This window comes from Brachyhypopomus gauderio, chromosome 8 (genome assembly GCF_052324685.1).
Source record: "Brachyhypopomus gauderio isolate BG-103 chromosome 8, BGAUD_0.2, whole genome shotgun sequence".
NCBI classification, from domain to species: Eukaryota; Metazoa; Chordata; class Actinopteri; order Gymnotiformes; family Hypopomidae; genus Brachyhypopomus; species Brachyhypopomus gauderio.
In genome coordinates this window covers 18,044,461-18,063,248 of record NC_135218.1, presented here as the reverse complement: position 1 = coordinate 18,063,248, position 18,788 = coordinate 18,044,461, and the positions used below count along the sequence as shown (strand labels likewise).

The 18,788-nt window shown below is 44.2% G+C and overlaps 1 protein-coding gene and 1 long non-coding RNA gene across 2 annotated transcripts in view; both read left to right on the top strand.

The window, feature by feature from the left end:
* rab6ba (RAB6B, member RAS oncogene family a) overlaps positions 1 to 14,914 on the top strand; it is a 55,730-nt gene extending 40,816 nt beyond the window's left edge. Inside the window, exons 6-8 of the mRNA XM_077015128.1 lie at positions 4,157 to 4,250; positions 7,360 to 7,426; positions 12,312 to 14,914. Of these exons, the coding sequence (XP_076871243.1) occupies positions 4,157 to 4,250; positions 7,360 to 7,426; positions 12,312 to 12,376 (226 nt within the window). The 3' untranslated portion in view covers positions 12,377 to 14,914. The remainder of the gene's footprint in view (positions 1 to 4,156; positions 4,251 to 7,359; positions 7,427 to 12,311) is intronic.
* On the top strand, positions 7,438 to 10,006 carry LOC143521792 (uncharacterized). The gene is made up of 2 exons (XR_013132843.1): positions 7,438 to 8,297; positions 9,279 to 10,006. It is a non-coding gene; the product is annotated as an uncharacterized LOC143521792 (long non-coding RNA).
* Positions 14,915 to 18,788: the final 3,874 nt, after the last annotated feature.

The window sequence follows — 18,788 nt, the reverse complement described above, 5'->3', positions numbered from 1 at the left end:
TGTCAGCTTTAAACGTTGTATTCTTATAGATCACCATGGTGATGGGAAGAGAGCAGAGCTGTAAAGACTCTTCTGCGGTGGGCTGGAATATCAATGCAGTGCTGGGTTGGTTTCCACGACAACTCTGATGGAATGTGGCAGGTGTAGGTGGCTGCTTCAGGAGAGTAATGCGATGCTAATGAAGCTGGTTAGCACACGGCTAACTCCCCACAGCATAGCAGGTCGCGCTCACAGACCCAGCTGTCGCCTGAGCGCTGATGTTTCCTAAGATTTCATTTACGAGGTTGCGCATTAGCTGAGTGGGAAGACGGTTAGATGTGTATATGGTACAGGTGCATTTCAGGAACTATTTTCATTCTGTTCCTTTGAAAAAAAAAATTTGGCTGTAGAACACTGAAACGTTAGCCAGAAATGTTCTTCTTCTCATGCTGGTGACAGGGGCCTGCTTGGTCCCTCTGTATGTGGTTCTGAACTAATCACATTTGCCTCATGCCCCCCCTGCACCCCCCCAAAGAGTCAGTGATTTACTGTCTAGCTCACACCTAAATCACTGTGCTTGCAAAGACTGGGCTGTTGGGTGTCTAGTCCCTGTCCTTGTCTCCGATTCACTCTGTCCTCGTCTCTCTCTCTCTGTCTTCTCTGTTATAATCCCCTCCATCTCTGGCCCAGTGTCTGATTGATCCACTGGATAGCAGGGAAACTGCTTCTATCTGCGCTTTCCTGAGAAGCGCTTGCTCGGTAAACACTGCTATGTGCTTCTTTGTGCAGGAGACTGTTAGATAAGCCTGCGTGTTGGGGCCATCAGGTCGGAGGGAGGATGAGGATAAGGATGAGGAGGGGAGGTGTGTGTCTGCACAGGTGTCTCACCTCTCCCACCTCACCTCATACTGGTCACAGGAATCAACAGCACTTCATTACAGAGAACCACGGCCTTCATGGGTGGATGTACTGCAGTAAACAACCTGGCCTGTACTGCTGGCTATCCACACAGGAAAAATACAGACTCCACCCAGTTGCCAAGCATTTAGACACCAGCAGCATTCTAGGGTTTTGTGTAGTCATTAACTGCATCTATGCATTCAGAGATATCAGTAGCCGTCATTGTTGCTTTTGTTTGTAGGCCTGTGCGTGCAGTCCAAGTCCAAGTATGGGCTACATATTTGATTAGTTCTGGCTTTGCGCGTAGGAAGTTTGCTTGTTCAGAGGGAACAGATGGTGTCTGCCTGTTCCAGATCCCCTGCTTGATGCCGGCTGAGATTACCTTCTCCTCCAGGTCTTGAGCTAACGGGAGAGAGATCCAGCGGAAATGTAACACCACACCATCAGTCCAGACAGTCCAACCGCTATTTGACATCTGTATTTTTACCCAGGCGCTGAAGAAAACGCCGACTGCTACAGCAGCACACGGTGCTGTGTGGATCGTTGAGCCTCATGATCCTGATTTATTTTTTTATTTTTACGGGAGTGAAAACAGGCAGGACACAACGGGACACGGTCAGGAGAGGGAGCGTGAACCTGATCACCCCACAGCTGCTTTGAGCCCAGGTCTGAGGCGGAGCAGCATGAAATATTGATGCCATGTGGACGCTGCTCTTCACAGAGGCAGCGAAGAGGTGCAGGCAGACATTTTGTACCATCAGCAGTCCTGCCAGCCCCTCCCTCTCCCTCCTCCTCCCACATCATGTGCTTTATTTCATCCTCGGACTCCTGTTCCTCAATCCTCAATTTATTGTTGGCTGTAGTTTCGAAAAATATCTGACTTGTGGCTGTTCCAAGATTTCAAAAGCTTTCATAATGTGGAAGACGTGGGCTCTGGTCTGAGCTGCGTTAGTACGCAGAGCTGAAGAGAGGAGAGAAGGAGAGCTCGGGGCCAAGCAGGCTCCATAAAAGCCACAGGGCTTCTAACCGTAATGAAAGACAGAGGCCCTTAGAGAGGTGACAGGCTCATCTCCTAATTGGTACCATGTGTGGTGCTGTCACCTTTTTCATCCCCCAGGGAGGGGTACGGATTGCTTGCCGTGAGTGAAACAGCTCACACCGGTACTGAATAAGAGATGTTTGTTAGGAGCAAAAAGGGAGAGTGAGCTAAGAAACATTCAGTTGTACAGCAGTATGGGGTGCCTTTCACGCTGAAACATGAGTGAATCAAAGTAAATCCCTTGTCAGGCGTGAATGAAGCTATTTCAGTAACCCAGTCACCTTGACCAAGAGAAATGACGTTTTTACGGCCGGGCTTTAAACGCACGGTGGGAGGACACTGACACAGACAGCTGACACTGACGTCCACGTTTAACCCTCGGCTGGGGAGAGCATGTACTTCCGTTATGGACAAGCCTGCTTGCAGGACGTCACAGTAGCTGATGGTGCATTTCCGCCACAACCCACACACCCACGTTCTCTCGAACAGATTGGACCTTGTTACCACAGTGATTGGACAGCTTGTATCAGAGCAGTGCTCATATGGGTGGATGACTGAGTGGGTTCTAATGCACTGTCTGTGGTACTTCCTGCAGAGACACAGCCATTAATCGTCAAGATTACATTGGTTCAAATAAAAATGAATGTACCCACATTTCACTGAGATTTTTATCAGTTTAATCTAGAGCAGGATCTCTAGATTCTAGAGGATCAAGACTCTAATCAGCTTCTCTGTAAATATAAGCATTAAATGTTTTACAACCCAAAAAGTTCTTGTTTGTCAGTTATTTCAGTATCCGTACCATCAATTATATTACTAATTACAATATAAATAGAAAAATCCAAATTTCATTAACTGTACATATGCATGGTGAGTAATTTAGCTATTATAATCATAACGCAATTGCCTCGTAAATGTGAATTCTGTAGGCTTTGTTCTTTATAGGTTAATTAATCGTGTCATTGTCCTGCAAGTGTACAGACACAAATGTTTGTCTTCTGTCATGGCCTCAGTGAAAGTTCTGCATGAATTACAGTTTCCGGTTAACAAAATGTACATGAGGGTAAATGGTGACATATGTATATTATATGCAAATAAGGGACTAGTGTGCTTATGTCTGTTTATACCAGGCTGAAACTGGTTTTTCAGTTCTGTTCAAATCGCTCTCATTTCCACTTTTATAACTCAAGCACGTACTAGTACATACTTCATTCCTGACACTTTAGTCTGCTGCCACTCGAAGGAAAAGCTGATAAATAGGTCATTATGTTCTGTAAGCCCTTAAAACACCTGAAATCTATTGTTAAAGTCCTTCCTAAGTCACTGGTGAAACTTTCTTGGCATTCACCCTGAACTGCACGTCTCTAATGGCCTGGAATTTGAGTGCAACTGCAAGCAGAAGAGAGAGACCTGTGTTTTCTGGGCTCACATCTGACATCTCTGTAGTGGTTAAATTGAGTGTGTCCACAGGCGTGTTTGTTCTGAGAAGCAGAGGTCTCTCATGTTGGGAGACGTGGGGGCTGGGGACAGTCAGGGACATCTTCGCTCTCCCTGTTTTTTCCTGGACAGGAACAAAGGAGCTTGCCTGGTTACGTCATATCTACCCCAGTGCTCTGCCTCACTCTTCTCCCTCACGTTCCCCCCCCCCCCCCCTTCATGTTCTAGCTCTTCTCTCTCTTTCTCTCTCTCTCTCTGTCGTTGTCCCCCCTCTTTCCCTCCTCCCTATCACACACGCACTCTCTGCCCTCAGACATTGATTAATGCATGAGTATGTCACACAAATGTAGTTTAATTAACGAGACAGCCTTTTGTGCAACGAATCAGTCCCAGTATCAGTTAATTACTGTCACATGGCTTGAAGTGGCCTTGGTGACGGTGAGCCATGCAGCCCTCTCCATGTTTATCAACCATGCTTCACCTGGATGGCCACTGCTGTCATCTCTACGATGAGGGATTTTCCATTGTCTCTGATATTTCACTGTTACTGTGACACCGGCTAGTTTAATGGTCAGTTTTTGTGCTGCTGGTAGTATAGTTGATTTGGCTGTATCTTTCTTATCTTTGTTTTCAAAGATGTTTGCTGATTGAGATCCTAGTTATTTTCTAATATAAATCCATGTTTTATAGTTTATATTTTAGGAGGTCACATACGGAATATGCTGTATGCTAGAGTCCATTTAAAATCAAGCCTAGCCAGAGCAGAGAGCTGAAGTTTTGGTTCCTCTGTCCCTCCTGCAGGCAGATCACGATCGAGGAAGGTGAGCAGAGAGCCAAGGAGCTGAGTGTGATGTTCATTGAGACCAGCGCTAAAACGGGTTACAACGTCAAACAGGTGAGCTCCTCTAAAACCTGCCTCCTGGGGAGACGGGGATGTGCGGATGTGGGCGCGAGGGTGCGGTGTTTTCTTTTTTTTTTTTGGGGGGGGGGGGGGGGGGGGGGGTGATGTGTTCCTGCCTTCGTTTGTCAGTCACCGTGAGTGAGGAAGACTGATCACAGAGCTGGATGGGGAACATAGCCCCAACTCTGCTGTCCCGGTTTCCCTCTGTCTGTCTCCTTCTCTCTCTGTCTCTCTCTCTCTCTCTGTCTCCTTCTCTCTCTCTGTCTCTCTCTCTGTCTGTCTCCTTCTCTCTCTGCCTCTCTCTCTGTCTGTCTCCTTCTCTCTCTGTCTCTCTCTGTCTGTCTCCTTCTCTCTCTGCCTCTCTTTCTGTCTGTCTCCTTCTCTGTCTGTCTTCAAACACAGACTGTGGCTCCCTCTGTATGTAGAAGGTTGTAGAGTGTGGGCTAGCACAAGCTTAAATTGTACCACAAACTGAATATACATGATACATTTCCACGTAGAATCCCAGTACACCTAACCTGTCATTGCATTGATACCGTCAGTCCACGGCCACCTGTGTAGTTTTAGAATTTCTAGAATACATCACAGTGCTCGTGAAGAGGGTCTGGATCACCACTAAAGAAGGTCTTGATTACAGTGTATCTGAAGAGTCTCTTGATCAGGGTCCCACACTGGACATGCTGAGGTTCCTTTGTGATTAGATGCTTCTAAAAGAAAATGATGTGAATTAAGGAATTTGGACGATATGACATGGAACCTGGAAGGTGCTGCTTTGTTTGGTTGGTTTTAATGAGATTCATCACTGACGTAAAAGAATTTCCAGTTGTCCAGCAAAGTCTGATCTTCTCTCCAGCTCTGCAGTGTCAAAATCAATCCACAAAAATTCACTCTCAACAAAACAATTATTCACAAAGTTCTCTTGATGGAATGTAATTGGGAGAGAAAAAAAGACAAATGTATTTATTACCCATGGAGCGAATATGAGTTTCCAGTAGATCATGATCGTGAGATGCACATCAATTTGATATATGACAGGTTAGGCTAAAATGAGAGAAACCAATTACTTTTCAAAATACACTTGTTTTAAATTGATTTGAAAATAATACTAGATCAATTTATTCCATATACTGTATATATTTCACGATTTATTCAAACTCTTGGATGGGCTAATGTACATGTTAGAATTTGCCCACTGTGTCCCGATAAATGCTTCTCTGTAATTTAAGGAAGCCAAAACTCAGTGCAGAGCATTTTGATCAGCAACATCTGCTCAGCGCGTCACATGACCAAGCAGAGCCTGTTGTATTCGTAGAGCCCAAATGCTCTTTGGCATTTGAACTGTATGTGAATGTAATGAGAAATGTTTCTGTTTGGAGAATTTGGGGGGTGACAGCATTGTTGTTTTTGTTGTTGTTGTTTCTGGCTTCTTGTTTGTTTGTTATGGCTGAGAGGGTGTCACACCACCTGTTCATTGGGCTAAATGACATTATAGTTAACAGAGAAATTTACTTACTTATGTGTGCATGTGAACACCACCAAATTCACCTGAACAAATGACCAATAGGAAGTGCAAGGTGACAGAGCCGAACAGGGTCCATATGTGCTGGATGTGCTGTGCTGAAAGTCATTGAGATGATGTGAGATTTTGACTTAGATTCTCACACACACACACACACACACACACACACACACACACACTCTAATTTAGCATTATGTACTATGCAAAAACAGGCAATGGTATAAGAGATGAGTAAGCGAATGAACTTTTTTTTTCAATGTTAATTTCAGAAATAAAAAATTGTGTGTGTGTGTGTGTGTGTGTGTGTGTGTGTGTGTGTGTTGTCTAATTGAAATGGATGGTGTCATCTTGCCTTTGTCCTGGCCACATTAAAACGTGCTTTATGGTCCTCTTTGTTTTTCCCCTTCAGAAGCAATTGGCTGGGGGTGGCAAACAAACTCGGCCCCTTCCAGAGGCCTGTCTGCCTAACGACCCGCCGGGCCGTGGGTGATGGATGGGGTGCAGGGAGGAGGCTGGTGTGGATGCACGCGCTAACTGGCCTGTTTGCTGGCAATCACACAGAGCCTGATTGATTACCCAGCATTCCTCCCCAGTCCTGTGGGGATAGTGCAGTGAAGACGCACAAGTGGTAGACGTGCTTGCCTAGCCGGTACCTGGCACCGCCCAGCCTCAGACCTCTGACCTCTCTGCATCATAATGCCTTTTACTTCTCTGAGAGATGCCGGTTAAAAACTTGGAGAGCTTTTAACTGTCTGTCTCTTATCTGAAATGTGGACGACTGAGAGTCAGTTGCAGTGAGCCAGGATCAGAAATGGCCTGTGTGGATTTATGTTTCTGTTGATGAGGAATGGATGAGACAAAAAACCTAAAAACACTTCCCTTCTGATCCCCTTTGCTGATAAACATCTGATTTAAGAACATCATAAACCCACAGAAAGTGTTTAAAATAAAAGAATTTTATTAGTTTGTTCATTATTGTTTGTTATTGTTTATAACTTCTGTTGAGATTGACAATAGGCCAAAAGGCAAATCGGCAAAATAATTACATAAAGAGAACTAAAGAATAAACAAAGCTATGGTTCATGTAAGGATTTTCAAGGCACACTTGATCTATGATGGTATCATACCATGACTTATAGAGAAAGATTAGGGTTACTGAGAACCTTTATCTCATGATCTCTGACGGGATCACTTTATATGGGTTATGCCCATATAAACCCATAGAGTAACATGCTTACAGACAGGAGAGCCAAGCTGGGTGGGTTGGTGAGGAGGGGGATTGCAGTGTGTGTGTGTGTGTGTGTGTGTGTGTGTGTGTGTGTGTGTGTGTGTGTGTGTTGATGAGGATATGACTGACTGCAGCCCCATTGATGATGAAAGCAAAACTGAGGACTCTAATTATAGTGCGTCACAATGTTCCTGTTCTTAGATTCACTCTTTCTCTATCCCTCTCTCTCTTTCTCTGTCTCACTCTTTCTCTAACTTCCTCTCTCTATCACTCTCTTGCTTTGTCTCTCCCTCTAACCCCTCTCTCTCTTTCTATCCCTCTCTCTAACTCTGTCCATTTCTCTTTCTCTTTTCCAGCTCTTTCGGCGTGTGGCCGCTGCGCTTCCCGGGATGGAGAGCATGCAGGAGGCAAGCAAAGAGGGCAGTATCCTTAGTGAGAGTGGGGTGGGCAGCCTGGCTCACCGGCCTCCCCACCAGCTGCCACCAGGGGGCAGCACAAGGAGCTCCCCTCACATGGCCCCTTCATCATCCAAACAGCAAACCAGCATTCAGCTTCACATCTATCTCAAGTCTCTGGGTGACACTTACTGTTGTAAGAGGTGTGCAGGTGCAAGCCATTTTCACATACACGTGGTGTGTGTGTGTGTGTGTGTGTGTGTGTGCACGTTTATGTGTGTGTGTGTGTGTGTGTCTGTGTGTGTGTCTGTGTGCTCAGACATTCTCCGTATTCTACTTTCCAGCAGCCTACACCATGTGACTGGCCTCTCTCTTGTAGGGAGGTGTCAGATAGGAGCTCTCATACTCTCCACGATGCAGGAAAGGCTCATTCACAGTGTGCGTGCTGCTGTAGCCTATTTCACAATCGCCCCCTGCTGGGCTGTTTATGAAAGACTACTGCTTTAGCTGAGGCTCCCGTAAAGCAGCACAAGAGATATTGGCTGTCGCGTACTGTCTGCACACCAGGGGCGTCGCCTGGGGTGGGCTTCCGGGGCTTCAGCCCCGAATGATTATCCAGTAGCCCCGAACCTTTTCGCTCAGCTGTATTATTAATGAGGAGGCCAGTGCTGCTGTGAGAATAGGAAATCTCTTAACGCCAATCACAGTGCCGCTTCAAGGATAAAGTTCCGCCTTTCAGGAGAAACAGCCAATCAGCTTGCTGGTTTTGCGGGCGCGGAGGAGAGCCCACCCCCACCCCCGTGGGGGAGCGCACATGCGCTCTAGCCATTTTTGGCAGCAGGTTGCAGGTAGCTGACGGTGAATGAAAATGGATATACGGCGTTTTTTCAAGGAGAAAGGTAACGGTAGTTAACTATGTAAACTGTGATGACATTGTGGAGAAAGGTAACGGTAGTGAACTATGTAAACTGTGATGACATTGTGGAGAAAGGTAACGGTAGTGAACTATGTAAACTGTGATGACATTGTGGAGAAAGGTAACGGTAGTGAACTATGTAAACTGTGATGACATTGTGGAGAAAGGTAACGGTAGTGAACTATGTAAGCTGTGATGACATTGTGGAGAAAGGTAACTGTAGTGAACTATGTAAGCTGTGATGACATTGTGGAGAAAGGTAACTATGTAAACTGTGATGACATTTTGGAGAAAGGTAACGGTAGTGAACTATGTAAACTGTGATGACATTGTTTGTGGAGCTATCTGATAGCTGGTTAAAAACACACGTCTCCGAATCAAAACACAGATCAAACCCACTGTGTGCTTAATAAAATGCAGCTTGTCACTAGTCAGCTTCGGAATTAGTTAGCTAACCTAGTTAGTTAACCGACATAGATAGTTAACCTAGGTAGCTTAGGTAGTGAAGGTTTGAGGGAAAAAAAAACTTATATAGCTAGTTATGTTATAGCTAGTTATAGTTATAGTTAGTATGTTCAACGTGCCCTGATGTACCTGATAAGCTAATAACTATTTCATTTTCAAATTGTGTTTAATAATTTAGGATTGTAGGACTGTAAGCTATAATGAATGAAATTCAATTTAGCTAACTAGTTAGCTAGAAGGTAGACGTTGTGGATAGCCAGAATTTAGTACAATACTTTATGATGGTAGTTTAAAGCAGTTTCTTAACCCTGGTCACTGCCCTAAAATTGTGTGTTTTCCACTGGAGCCAGCTGATCAGCTAATAAACAATCCTTTATTGAGTTTACACAGCACAGCATATCACAAAAAATAATTTACTTTTAATAGTTGAGGGTTAGGGTTTGTTAGAGTTTGTTCAAATCTCAAGTATTGTGGTGTAATTTATTTCCTAATACCACAGACAAGAAAGGGAGTACAGAAGAGGGAGAAAAGCAAAGTGACTTAGAACAACCTGAGGAATTTGAAGTGTTAGAGAGGACTAGAGAGGAGAGCAGACAACAGGAGAGGAGAACAGACAACAGGAGAGGAGAACAGACAACAGGAGAGGAGAACAGACAACAGGAGAGGAGAACAGACAACAGGAGAGGAGAACAGACAACAGGAGAACAGACAACAGACAACAGGAGAGGAGAACAGACAACAGGAGAGGAGAGCAGACAACAGGAGAGGAGAGCAGACAACAGGAGAGGAGAGCAGACAACAGGAGAGGAGAGCAGACAACAGGAGAGGAGAGCAGACAACAGGAGAGGAGAGCAGACAACAGGAGAGGAGAGCAGACAACAGGAGAGGAAAGAGGAGAGAACTGGAGAGGAGAGGAGATGGGAGATGGGAGAAGACAATAGCCTACAAGTGGTTTGGAAAACAATGTCTAATAAACACATTATTAATAAAATACACATGTTTTTAGTATGAAGACTAGCAAAATAATGCCAGATGTAGTTTGTTTTAGCACAGTCTTTTGTATTTAAAATATTGTTTCCAGCTTTATTTTAAGCATACTTTCTTGAATTACTATTTAACAGGGTAGAAGAGAGGGTGGAGAGAGAGGAAATATGAAATGTGGAGAGACCTGAAATGAACTGATCAGGACTGGACTGATCTAAAGAAAGAACAGGTTAGGAGAAGAAAGACTGTGCAAAAACATACAGGATAGATAATAAGTAATTCTTAAAGAGTATTAATTGTGTAGACCCCTTAGCACTAATAATTATTAATGTTTCTTTCAATAATTTGTTTGTGTGTCATAAAAGGTAAAAGAACAATTTAGAAACAAGTGAATTGTTTACATTATTACACAGTTGCATGAAATCCATTGTTGACATACTGATTTGCATACTTTATTGAGGAATGGATTTACTAATGGAATATACCTGGTCCATGTCCTTTAGTACAAGCTCACTATCTTTAGGTCACCAACAGTCATTATATATATAATTGGGCTGAGCCCCGGATCTTTACATACCCAGGCAACGCCCCTGCTGCACACTCCACACAGGGTGGATGTTACCTTGCCGTCCCACAGGTTGGACATTACCAGTTCTTTAAAGGTCTTTTCAAAAAGGCCAGACTGTCTGTGTAAAAGGTGGAGATTAGGAACTCCACCCAGGTCTCAGATGCAGATACTACAGGTGGCAAACACCTGCTCTGACCACCAGACCAGAGTCTACTTGTCACTTAGATAATGGCGTGTCCTGCATTTGGTCGGGACATCTAATCCTATATTGAAATTTATAATAAGAGCAGTGAACCTCAAGACTGGCGTCAAAGCGGCATTATGAGTGAAGGCGCCTTACTCGGGGTGAGAGTCTTCCAGGCTCGGATGGCTCTCCTCCAGGATAGCCTATGTGGTATTTTGAGGTTCCAAAATAAAACCACGCGTACTTGCCGAAGCGGGAGTCATTCATGCCTCGGTATACTCGTTATAAGAAGTCTTCACCTCTAGGGGGCAGCAGATTGCTCTTAGATTACTACACCCAGACTACTGCATCACCTGGGAACTGGAGAGCTCTGCACAGGTGTTGAGTGAACATGCATGTCATTTATCAGCTGTAGTGTGCTTGGTGTGTTCGAGTGTGAGTACACACAGCTGATGAGGGGCGACCCACTCACGGAGGGAGCACATCACTCACCGCTAGTTGCTGCTAGTTTTTCACTGTCAGTTTGGTATGTCCCTACTCTTAAAAGCCTTCTCTGGAGAGCTGTGTGTGTACGTGTGTGTACGTGTGTGTGCGTGTGTGTGCGTGTGTGTGCGTGTGTGCGTGTGTGTGTGTGTGTGTGTGTGTGTGTGTGTGTGTGCAGGTAGAAGCAGGTGCTCCACTCTTGAGTTTTCTGGCCTGTGATTAATGTGCAGTGTCAAGGCCTTGTAGTGTGGCACATGGTCCGTGTCTTTCCCTCTATGTGTGTGTGTGTGTGCGTGCGTGTGTGTGTGTGTGGGGAGGGGGGAGGGGGGGTGTTGATTTCAAACACTTGTCTATTTGGCATGCGCACCTACAGTCCCCACAGACTATTATGCTAACACACACAAACACACACACACACTCTCTCTTATTCATTAAAGTAATGCACTGAATTATTGCCAGCCTGACTACACTGATAACATTCTGCGTCCTGGTCAGTGTGATCTCCGTCTACCTGCTGTTCCTGTTTGCAATCGCCTTCCCTCCCCATCACGACTGCTCTGCAGCTCCTGAGGGATCTCAGCGGGCTTCACAGAGAACCACACGGCTCTGCCTCACTCTCCTAGCTCCACAGTGCTGAAGGTGTGATGGGATCTGAAGCACTGGCAGACTTGCTATGACATGAGCAGTCAGCAAAGCGGCATGTGCTGTCTGTATGCATTTTGGTCTCTTCCACTGCAGACTATGCAGTTAAATGTTAGACTCGTGGATGCCTCCTAGTGTCCAAAAGGGAGCACTGCAGCACCTCATCCTGCTCAGACTTATCCCGCCTCCAGGGGTCAACAATGATCCATCTATTAGAGACAATTTTGTTTGACACTATTCCTTAGATGCATGGACGTAATTTTGATTTCAAAAGTGGGGGGGGACATGGATTCGTCGCTATTTAAATATTTGGTTTTAACCGTAAAAACTGGGGGGGATCAAAACCGGCTTTTGAAAAAGTGGGGGGGGACATGTCCCCCCCGTCCGTCCCCCAAATTACGTCCGTGCTTAGATGATCTGCTAACTTGCTGGTGAATAACTTAATGGAAGATGTTTCTGGTGCTCTGAGGTGTCATTTATTGCAGTCTGATTTTTCACAGCCTGTTTATTATACTTCAGATATTAGGTTTTTTTTTTAGGCCATTATAATGTCTGAACATGAAATGAAACAAACAAGTGAACTAGATCATGTGTAATGAAATACATTATTGTTGTTGTGGTTATTCTGGCCAGTAATGAATGAAGGTGTCTTCCTTAACGATGTTCCACAGTGATTGACATCAAGCTGGACAAACCGCAGGAGCCCACGACCACTGAAGGGGGATGTTCCTGTTAATAGCCTCCATCCAGACAACTTCATTTACACCACATGCTTGTTGTGTTGCTTCCTATTGGTTAGCTTCCAGTTGAGTTTTCAGGATTGGATATTTGGCACTCCCATTTGCCCATGGATCACAGGTTGGAAACAGTGTTACATCATTTTCAGTTGTAAAATAGTGTACTTTATTAACGAAATTGCCAAAAAAGTCTTAAAAATTTGAAAAGAAACAGAAAAGACATCCAACAGTCCAAACGTGTATACTTTTTTGAAAAAAACTAGAATTGTAGTTTTTTTTTCTTTTGTTTTGTATTTTTGTATACTCAAGGAAAAGGTCTAAAAAAGAAGTAGACGAGGTTTAAAACTTTTACTAGAAGGTGGAAGATTGCAGCTGATAAGGAGCCAGAGCCGTAGCTGCCGGAGGGAGATCTCGAGCATGCATGCAGACCTCACGCTGGTCGCTTTGATAGATTCTGTCCGCTGGTGTATGTGTGCACATATTTGACTATGTCCATGTACGTGCTTCACTGTATCAAAACACCACTTTTTTACGTTTTGTGTGTACTTTGGCGATCTGGCATGCGGGGCGATGTCTGTCTGAGACATTTGCGAGCCTTTGTCAAAGCCTGGTCATCCTGGCTTGTGCATTACTATCCACACCTCCATGACTTTCTCTCATGTGCTGTGATTCTCACATCCAATTAGTGATATTTTCAGTCAGGGAATTGGTTAGCTGGGTTCTAAATGTCAGCTGGTGTTATGAAGGCATATATAGCAGGTCACGATGTCTCTCTCGTTTCTGCGATGTGTGTAACTGTTGTAGTGCAGTGCGATTGCTATCACTGAAGGATCATGGGACTTTTACATTCCTATACCTACGTACAGAACAGCAGCAACCAGTTGTGCACCTGTAGCCTTTATCATGTGGTCCACTGTAAATATAGCCTGTCGTTTGCTTTCAGATTGAAGAATATGTGTCATTCTAAAAGAATAACGCTAGTCGATTACTAAGAGTTAGCATTATGCATTATGCAGAGTTGTAGGCGTGTTTTAGGCGTGTCAGGGGACCACTGTGGTCCACTCATCTGCATATTCTAGGCCAGTCGGCTGTAGTATCCTGGCCATGAGGTCAGGCGCTGGCCAGTAGCATTCACTGTTTATTTGGTGTGAATCTTATCTTCAACGCACTTTTAAAAGAAAGCTGTACGTGTTTCAAGGTTACCGTCCGATCGAATGTCCTGTAGTGATGTAGTGGTCATCTCTGTGAGGAGATCTTGATGGTCACTGTACAGATACATCATCTGTATAGCTGCCCTCAGTACCAGACAGGACGGAATGCTGGGAGGAACTGTCCTGTTTTGTCCCTGGTTCCAGAGTAAGCCAAATACAGGTGTGGCCCCACTGAAGTCCTCACACTGTAACCGTGGATACCAGAGTGGAGAGTGTTCTTGACTAAAGAAAATTATTTTTAAAAATTGATAAAAATGAAAATGTAGTTTGGGAATGTTATCTCAGAGAACAACCTGCATAAGGCACTGTGAATTTCCTGTGATTCACACCGCATTTCCCATCAGAGAGCAGAATCTCTCCTTTACCGTAACTTGACTTGGTCTGTGCTGTATGAAGAGTTCTGGTCTGCCTCTGGTTGGGAAATAACTGCTTTTAGTGGAGATGACTGCTGCCTAACTGGAGCGTCTCTGCCTTGTGTCTTTGTGTGCTTCTAACGGCCTGCCTGGCATCCTTCTACTACCACTGTTACTGAATGGCAGAAAGTGGGCAAACGGTCATGCAGACATTCTGAAGGAACGTCCTGACAAGTTCTCCTCACGCGCCCCCACGCGAGAGGCAACGACTGTGAACCGCCACGCGCCCTCGGACCACGCGGCCGGCGTGAGAGCACAGATCCACCTCGTACTGTGTAGTACATGTTCATGAAGCTCTGTTCTCATGTCTTCTTCTCCGGTGCCTTCACAGATTGTTGAAAGGTACCGACCCGACAGCTTAGCGGTGAGCGTAGAGTTGCTAAGACTGAGCGCAGAAGACTGGGGTGTAAAGACATTCATTGGCTGAACTGGGGTGTAAGGACATTCATTGGCTGAACTGGGGTGTGAAGACATTCATTGGCTGATTTATTCAACTTTTGCTTCAGCACCTTGTGACATTTTGTTTACATTTTACTTTTAACCTTTTGCTCCTATTTGATATTCCACCAAATAACAAAATCTATTGTAGAGAGTTAATCTCCTTTATAATTTGGCATGAACAGGATGTGTACTGTATATAGTCTCTCCTTGATGAGGTGTGTAATGAAACAGCAGTGAATACGTGACTACATTAATATTCTGTTGGCACAGTACTACACACCGTTCTTGGCAACATGTCTGTGTGCAAGTTGGGTCCTGCTTTAAGGGTAAGACCATACCTAGTGTAAATGTTTCAGCTCAGAGGAGCAAATCTGATTGATTCAGGGCTACCTCTCCATTCACATTGTACAGAGATCTAGCATGTCTGTCCAAACTGATAAAAATCAATAAAAAAAACATCTTATTCCCTAAAGAGGATGTGTGTGTGTTTTCTGTTAAATGTGGCTTGAAGGTAACCCAGATGGAAAGAAGGGGTTTCAGACATGCAGCTTGTCAGGTGATTTTCCATAGTCGAGTTTGTAGAGCAAGCTGAAATGGGAGTAGTTCAAATGTAGAGTTACAGTAAAAGTCTCAATGAATGTGTGGCAACCTGAAGCCGTTTGTAGCCTAACAGGTTAGACACACCTGTAATCGAAACTCTGGTGCAATATCATTCATTCCCATGTGTTTATGAGATTGTGTTATGCGCAAATCAGGATAAACTACTACTGAAGAGATATAATGATGCAAAACTCTTAATATGTTCAAGGTTTCTTGAGATCTTACATCTTCTCTATCTGTGAACTTGTCTGATTGATATCAGAGAAATGATTCATGTGTAGTACATACTCCTTTGTTTTATATTGCGTCCAGCTGCATTAGCAGGGCTCTCAAGTCTCACGCATTGAGCGTGTGACACACGCATTTGACCGTCTTCACACGCCACACTTCCGATTTCACACGGCGAGAAAAAAAAAATCTAGTTTATTTACCTCCGATCCATATCTATGTCGCCCTCCACTGGCGATCGATCGCGATATACAAACCCCCACCCCGCTCAACAACTTACGTTCGCCACCCCCACCCCCCCATCAATTAACGTTCGCCACCCCCCGTCAACAACTCTCACACTCTGACATGAATCCAAAACTTGAGAGCCCTGTGCATTAGCCTGTAGGATGTTTGTAACTTCTCCAAAGCTGCTTCCTGCAACTCACATCTTCCCAACAGCTTGCTCCTCTTGTTACCATTTTGGTGATTGAGAAGCATGTAAAGTTATTGTCAGCTTGTCCATGATGGCACAAGTTGCAACAAGGTCACCAGGTAGTTCACCAATTGCTCTGCCCTTTGACCTAGGGTGACCAGACGTCCTCTTTTTCCCGGACATGTACTACTTTTGAGACCTAAAAAAATGTCTCAAAAGGGGAATTTAAAAATTGTCCGGGATTTTGTTCGACTGCCTCAAACATAATACATGTACAGTGCATTGTGATTAGAACTGCCACTCCATTCCACTCCAGCATGGATGTAATTTATTTTGATTTCAAAAGTGGGGGGGACATGGATTCGTCGCTATTTAAACATTTGGTTTTAACCGTAAAAACTGGGGGGGACCAAAGCCGGCTTTTGAAAAAGTGGGGGGGACATGTCCCCCCCGTCCCCCCCCCCCAAAATTACGTCCGTGCACTCCAGGTTTCTCTGTATCGCAAATTAGTCACGCCCTTCTCCTGAAATCTATCTACTTTACATTGTGTGTGTGTGTGAAGGAGAAAGCGTGGGCCTGCCAGTCTAACCCCGAGTGTTTACAAGCGAAAGCACGCGTGTCCGCCAGTTCTACGGCAATGCCGAAACGAAAGTGTATGTTTACGGAGGAGTTAAAAAGAAAAAAATTCCCGTGCTTTTGCCAGGGTCGTGATCCGTATGAGGCAGATTGCTTGACGTGTAAGGCAGGCACTTATGTGTCTGTGGCAAACATGACCTGCAAAGATTTTCATACGTACTTAATGAATAATCGTAAACTGTTGAAAGAGATGCAGACTTCTGACAAATACACCCCGCAAAAGGAGGACTGAAGAGGAGTCTTTTCTTTTTTATTATTATTTTTACTTAGTCTATCACTATTACACTAAAAACATGTCAGTGTATGTTTTTGTTAGTGTACTATGTTGTCCTCCTTTTCAGAAACCCAAATCTGGTCACCCTAGGTCAGGGGTCGGCAACCTAAAATGTTGAAAAAGCCATATTGGACCAAAAAAACATGTCTGGACCTGCAAAAAATTTTAAGCCTTATATAAGCCTTATAATGAAGGCAACACATGCTGTATGTGTCTATATTAGCCTACTATCAAAATGACTAAGTTAGCTACAACTTTTGCCAACTTTTCAAAATCACTTGGAGTGAGATTTAATCTTTTTTTTGGGGGGGGTTGGTGGCGAACAATGATCTATATCAGCGTTTCTCAACCGGGGTGCCGTCTGTCTTCATCGGGGGTGCCAAAATATTCTGATGTGAAATAAAAAACTATAGTTTTAAAAATTGAAGTTATTATACGCTTTAAAAATAATTAAAATGTATTTCATATGACCAGATCTCTCAAGTTTGGTGGGCGTGAACTTTTTTTCAGGCGGGGGGGATTGGAATCTGTCGCGATGGTTAGTGTAGCGGCTGTGTGTGTGTGTGGTTGGGGAGCGGGCTGGCTAAAGTCTACCAAGAAATAGCGCGATCTATATTCTGATTGGTTCAACCTGTTATAATATACAACCGATGGATTGGCTGAATATGCTGCGGTGTGCGGCGATTAGATTATTTAAAAAATAAATTAATAATAATAATATTCAAGCGTGAGAAATTCCATGTGTGGCGTGAGAGCGTGTGAAATCGCTAAATATGCGTGAGTCTCACGCTCAAAGCGTGCATATGACCTGCATATGACCAAGGTCAGCACGTGATTACGCAGGTTTCCCACTGACTGTAAGTCACATTTATCTGCTCTCTGTCTTAATAATCACTTTTTTTGTGTTATGTTGGCCGGGAGATGGTTGCAGAGAGTATGTTTTCAGGGTTGCCAACGCTCACGCATTGAGCATGAGACACACGCATTTGACCGTTTTCACACGCTCTCACGGCACACTTCCGATATCTCACATCCGAAAAAAAATCTTGTTTATTTATCTGATCCATATCTATGATTCAATGAGTTACTAGTTCGCTTTGGCGCCAACCACCCGCGATCGATAGATTGCGATATAATACTTAATTTGTGTCCATTTTACGTTCACACCCCCCCGTCAACAACTTACGTCTCCACCCCCCACCCCCCAAAGCCTGTGTTTTTAACGCATTGTAAACTGGGGTGCCTTAAAATTTTGCATGCATATAAAGGGTGCCACAACTGAAAAAAGGTTGAGAAACACTGATCTATATTACTGGATTGGACATCGCCTGTTGCCGCTATAGCTAGTAATCCAATAATAAAGCTATCCAGTAATATAGATCATTGGTGGCGAACGTAAGTTGTTGAGCGGGGGGTGCCGTGTAACGATTTTTGAGCGGGCGAAGGGGCGCCATGCAGCGATTGTTGTAAAATAAATGGGTCTTATTATTTACATTGAGGGGGCGGGATACCTTTCGGCCCCCCGTGGCGCCGGCCCTGGGGGGACGCATTTAGGCGTCTGCTACCTGTTTGTTGTTGCCATAAAGGCAATGCCCGGCATCGTCTTGAGATCGCGGTGCGCGATTTCAAAATAAGAGCGGATAGCGCGATTGAAAAAAAAGATTCCTAAAAAAAAAAAAAAAAAAAACACTTTTCAAAACAGCTCGCGGGCCAGAATTAGATAGGGCCGCTATTTGAGTATGGGGGCTGTAGAGAATGACGCACCACGTGACTGCTCTGTTGTAGGACGCTGATCAAGTTTAACTATATTACAATATTAATGAATTATGTCATTAAACGGGATTTTTTGTCATTTTTATTTTTACGATTCGAAAAAACAACAAAATGGAACGTGCATAACATGCCCCTTATTTGGGCACTAAACAAAGTGCAATAAAGCAGGCTCCGTTTATAAAAATAAAACCGCAACCCGTTTAATGTGACTTCTGTTTTCGGACATCACTGGTCAGCTTCTCAACATCCGACATGTAAGATGTAACTTTAATCTTGACGCGGGACTGCAAGCTCTCATCTGTGAGTGGGTGCGATATTTTGATTTGATGTAGTTCATGTTTGAAAATATCTGTTCGCACAGGTATGTTGATCCAAAGATGGATAATACCCCAAATGCATGTGTTCATGTTCCTAGAATTG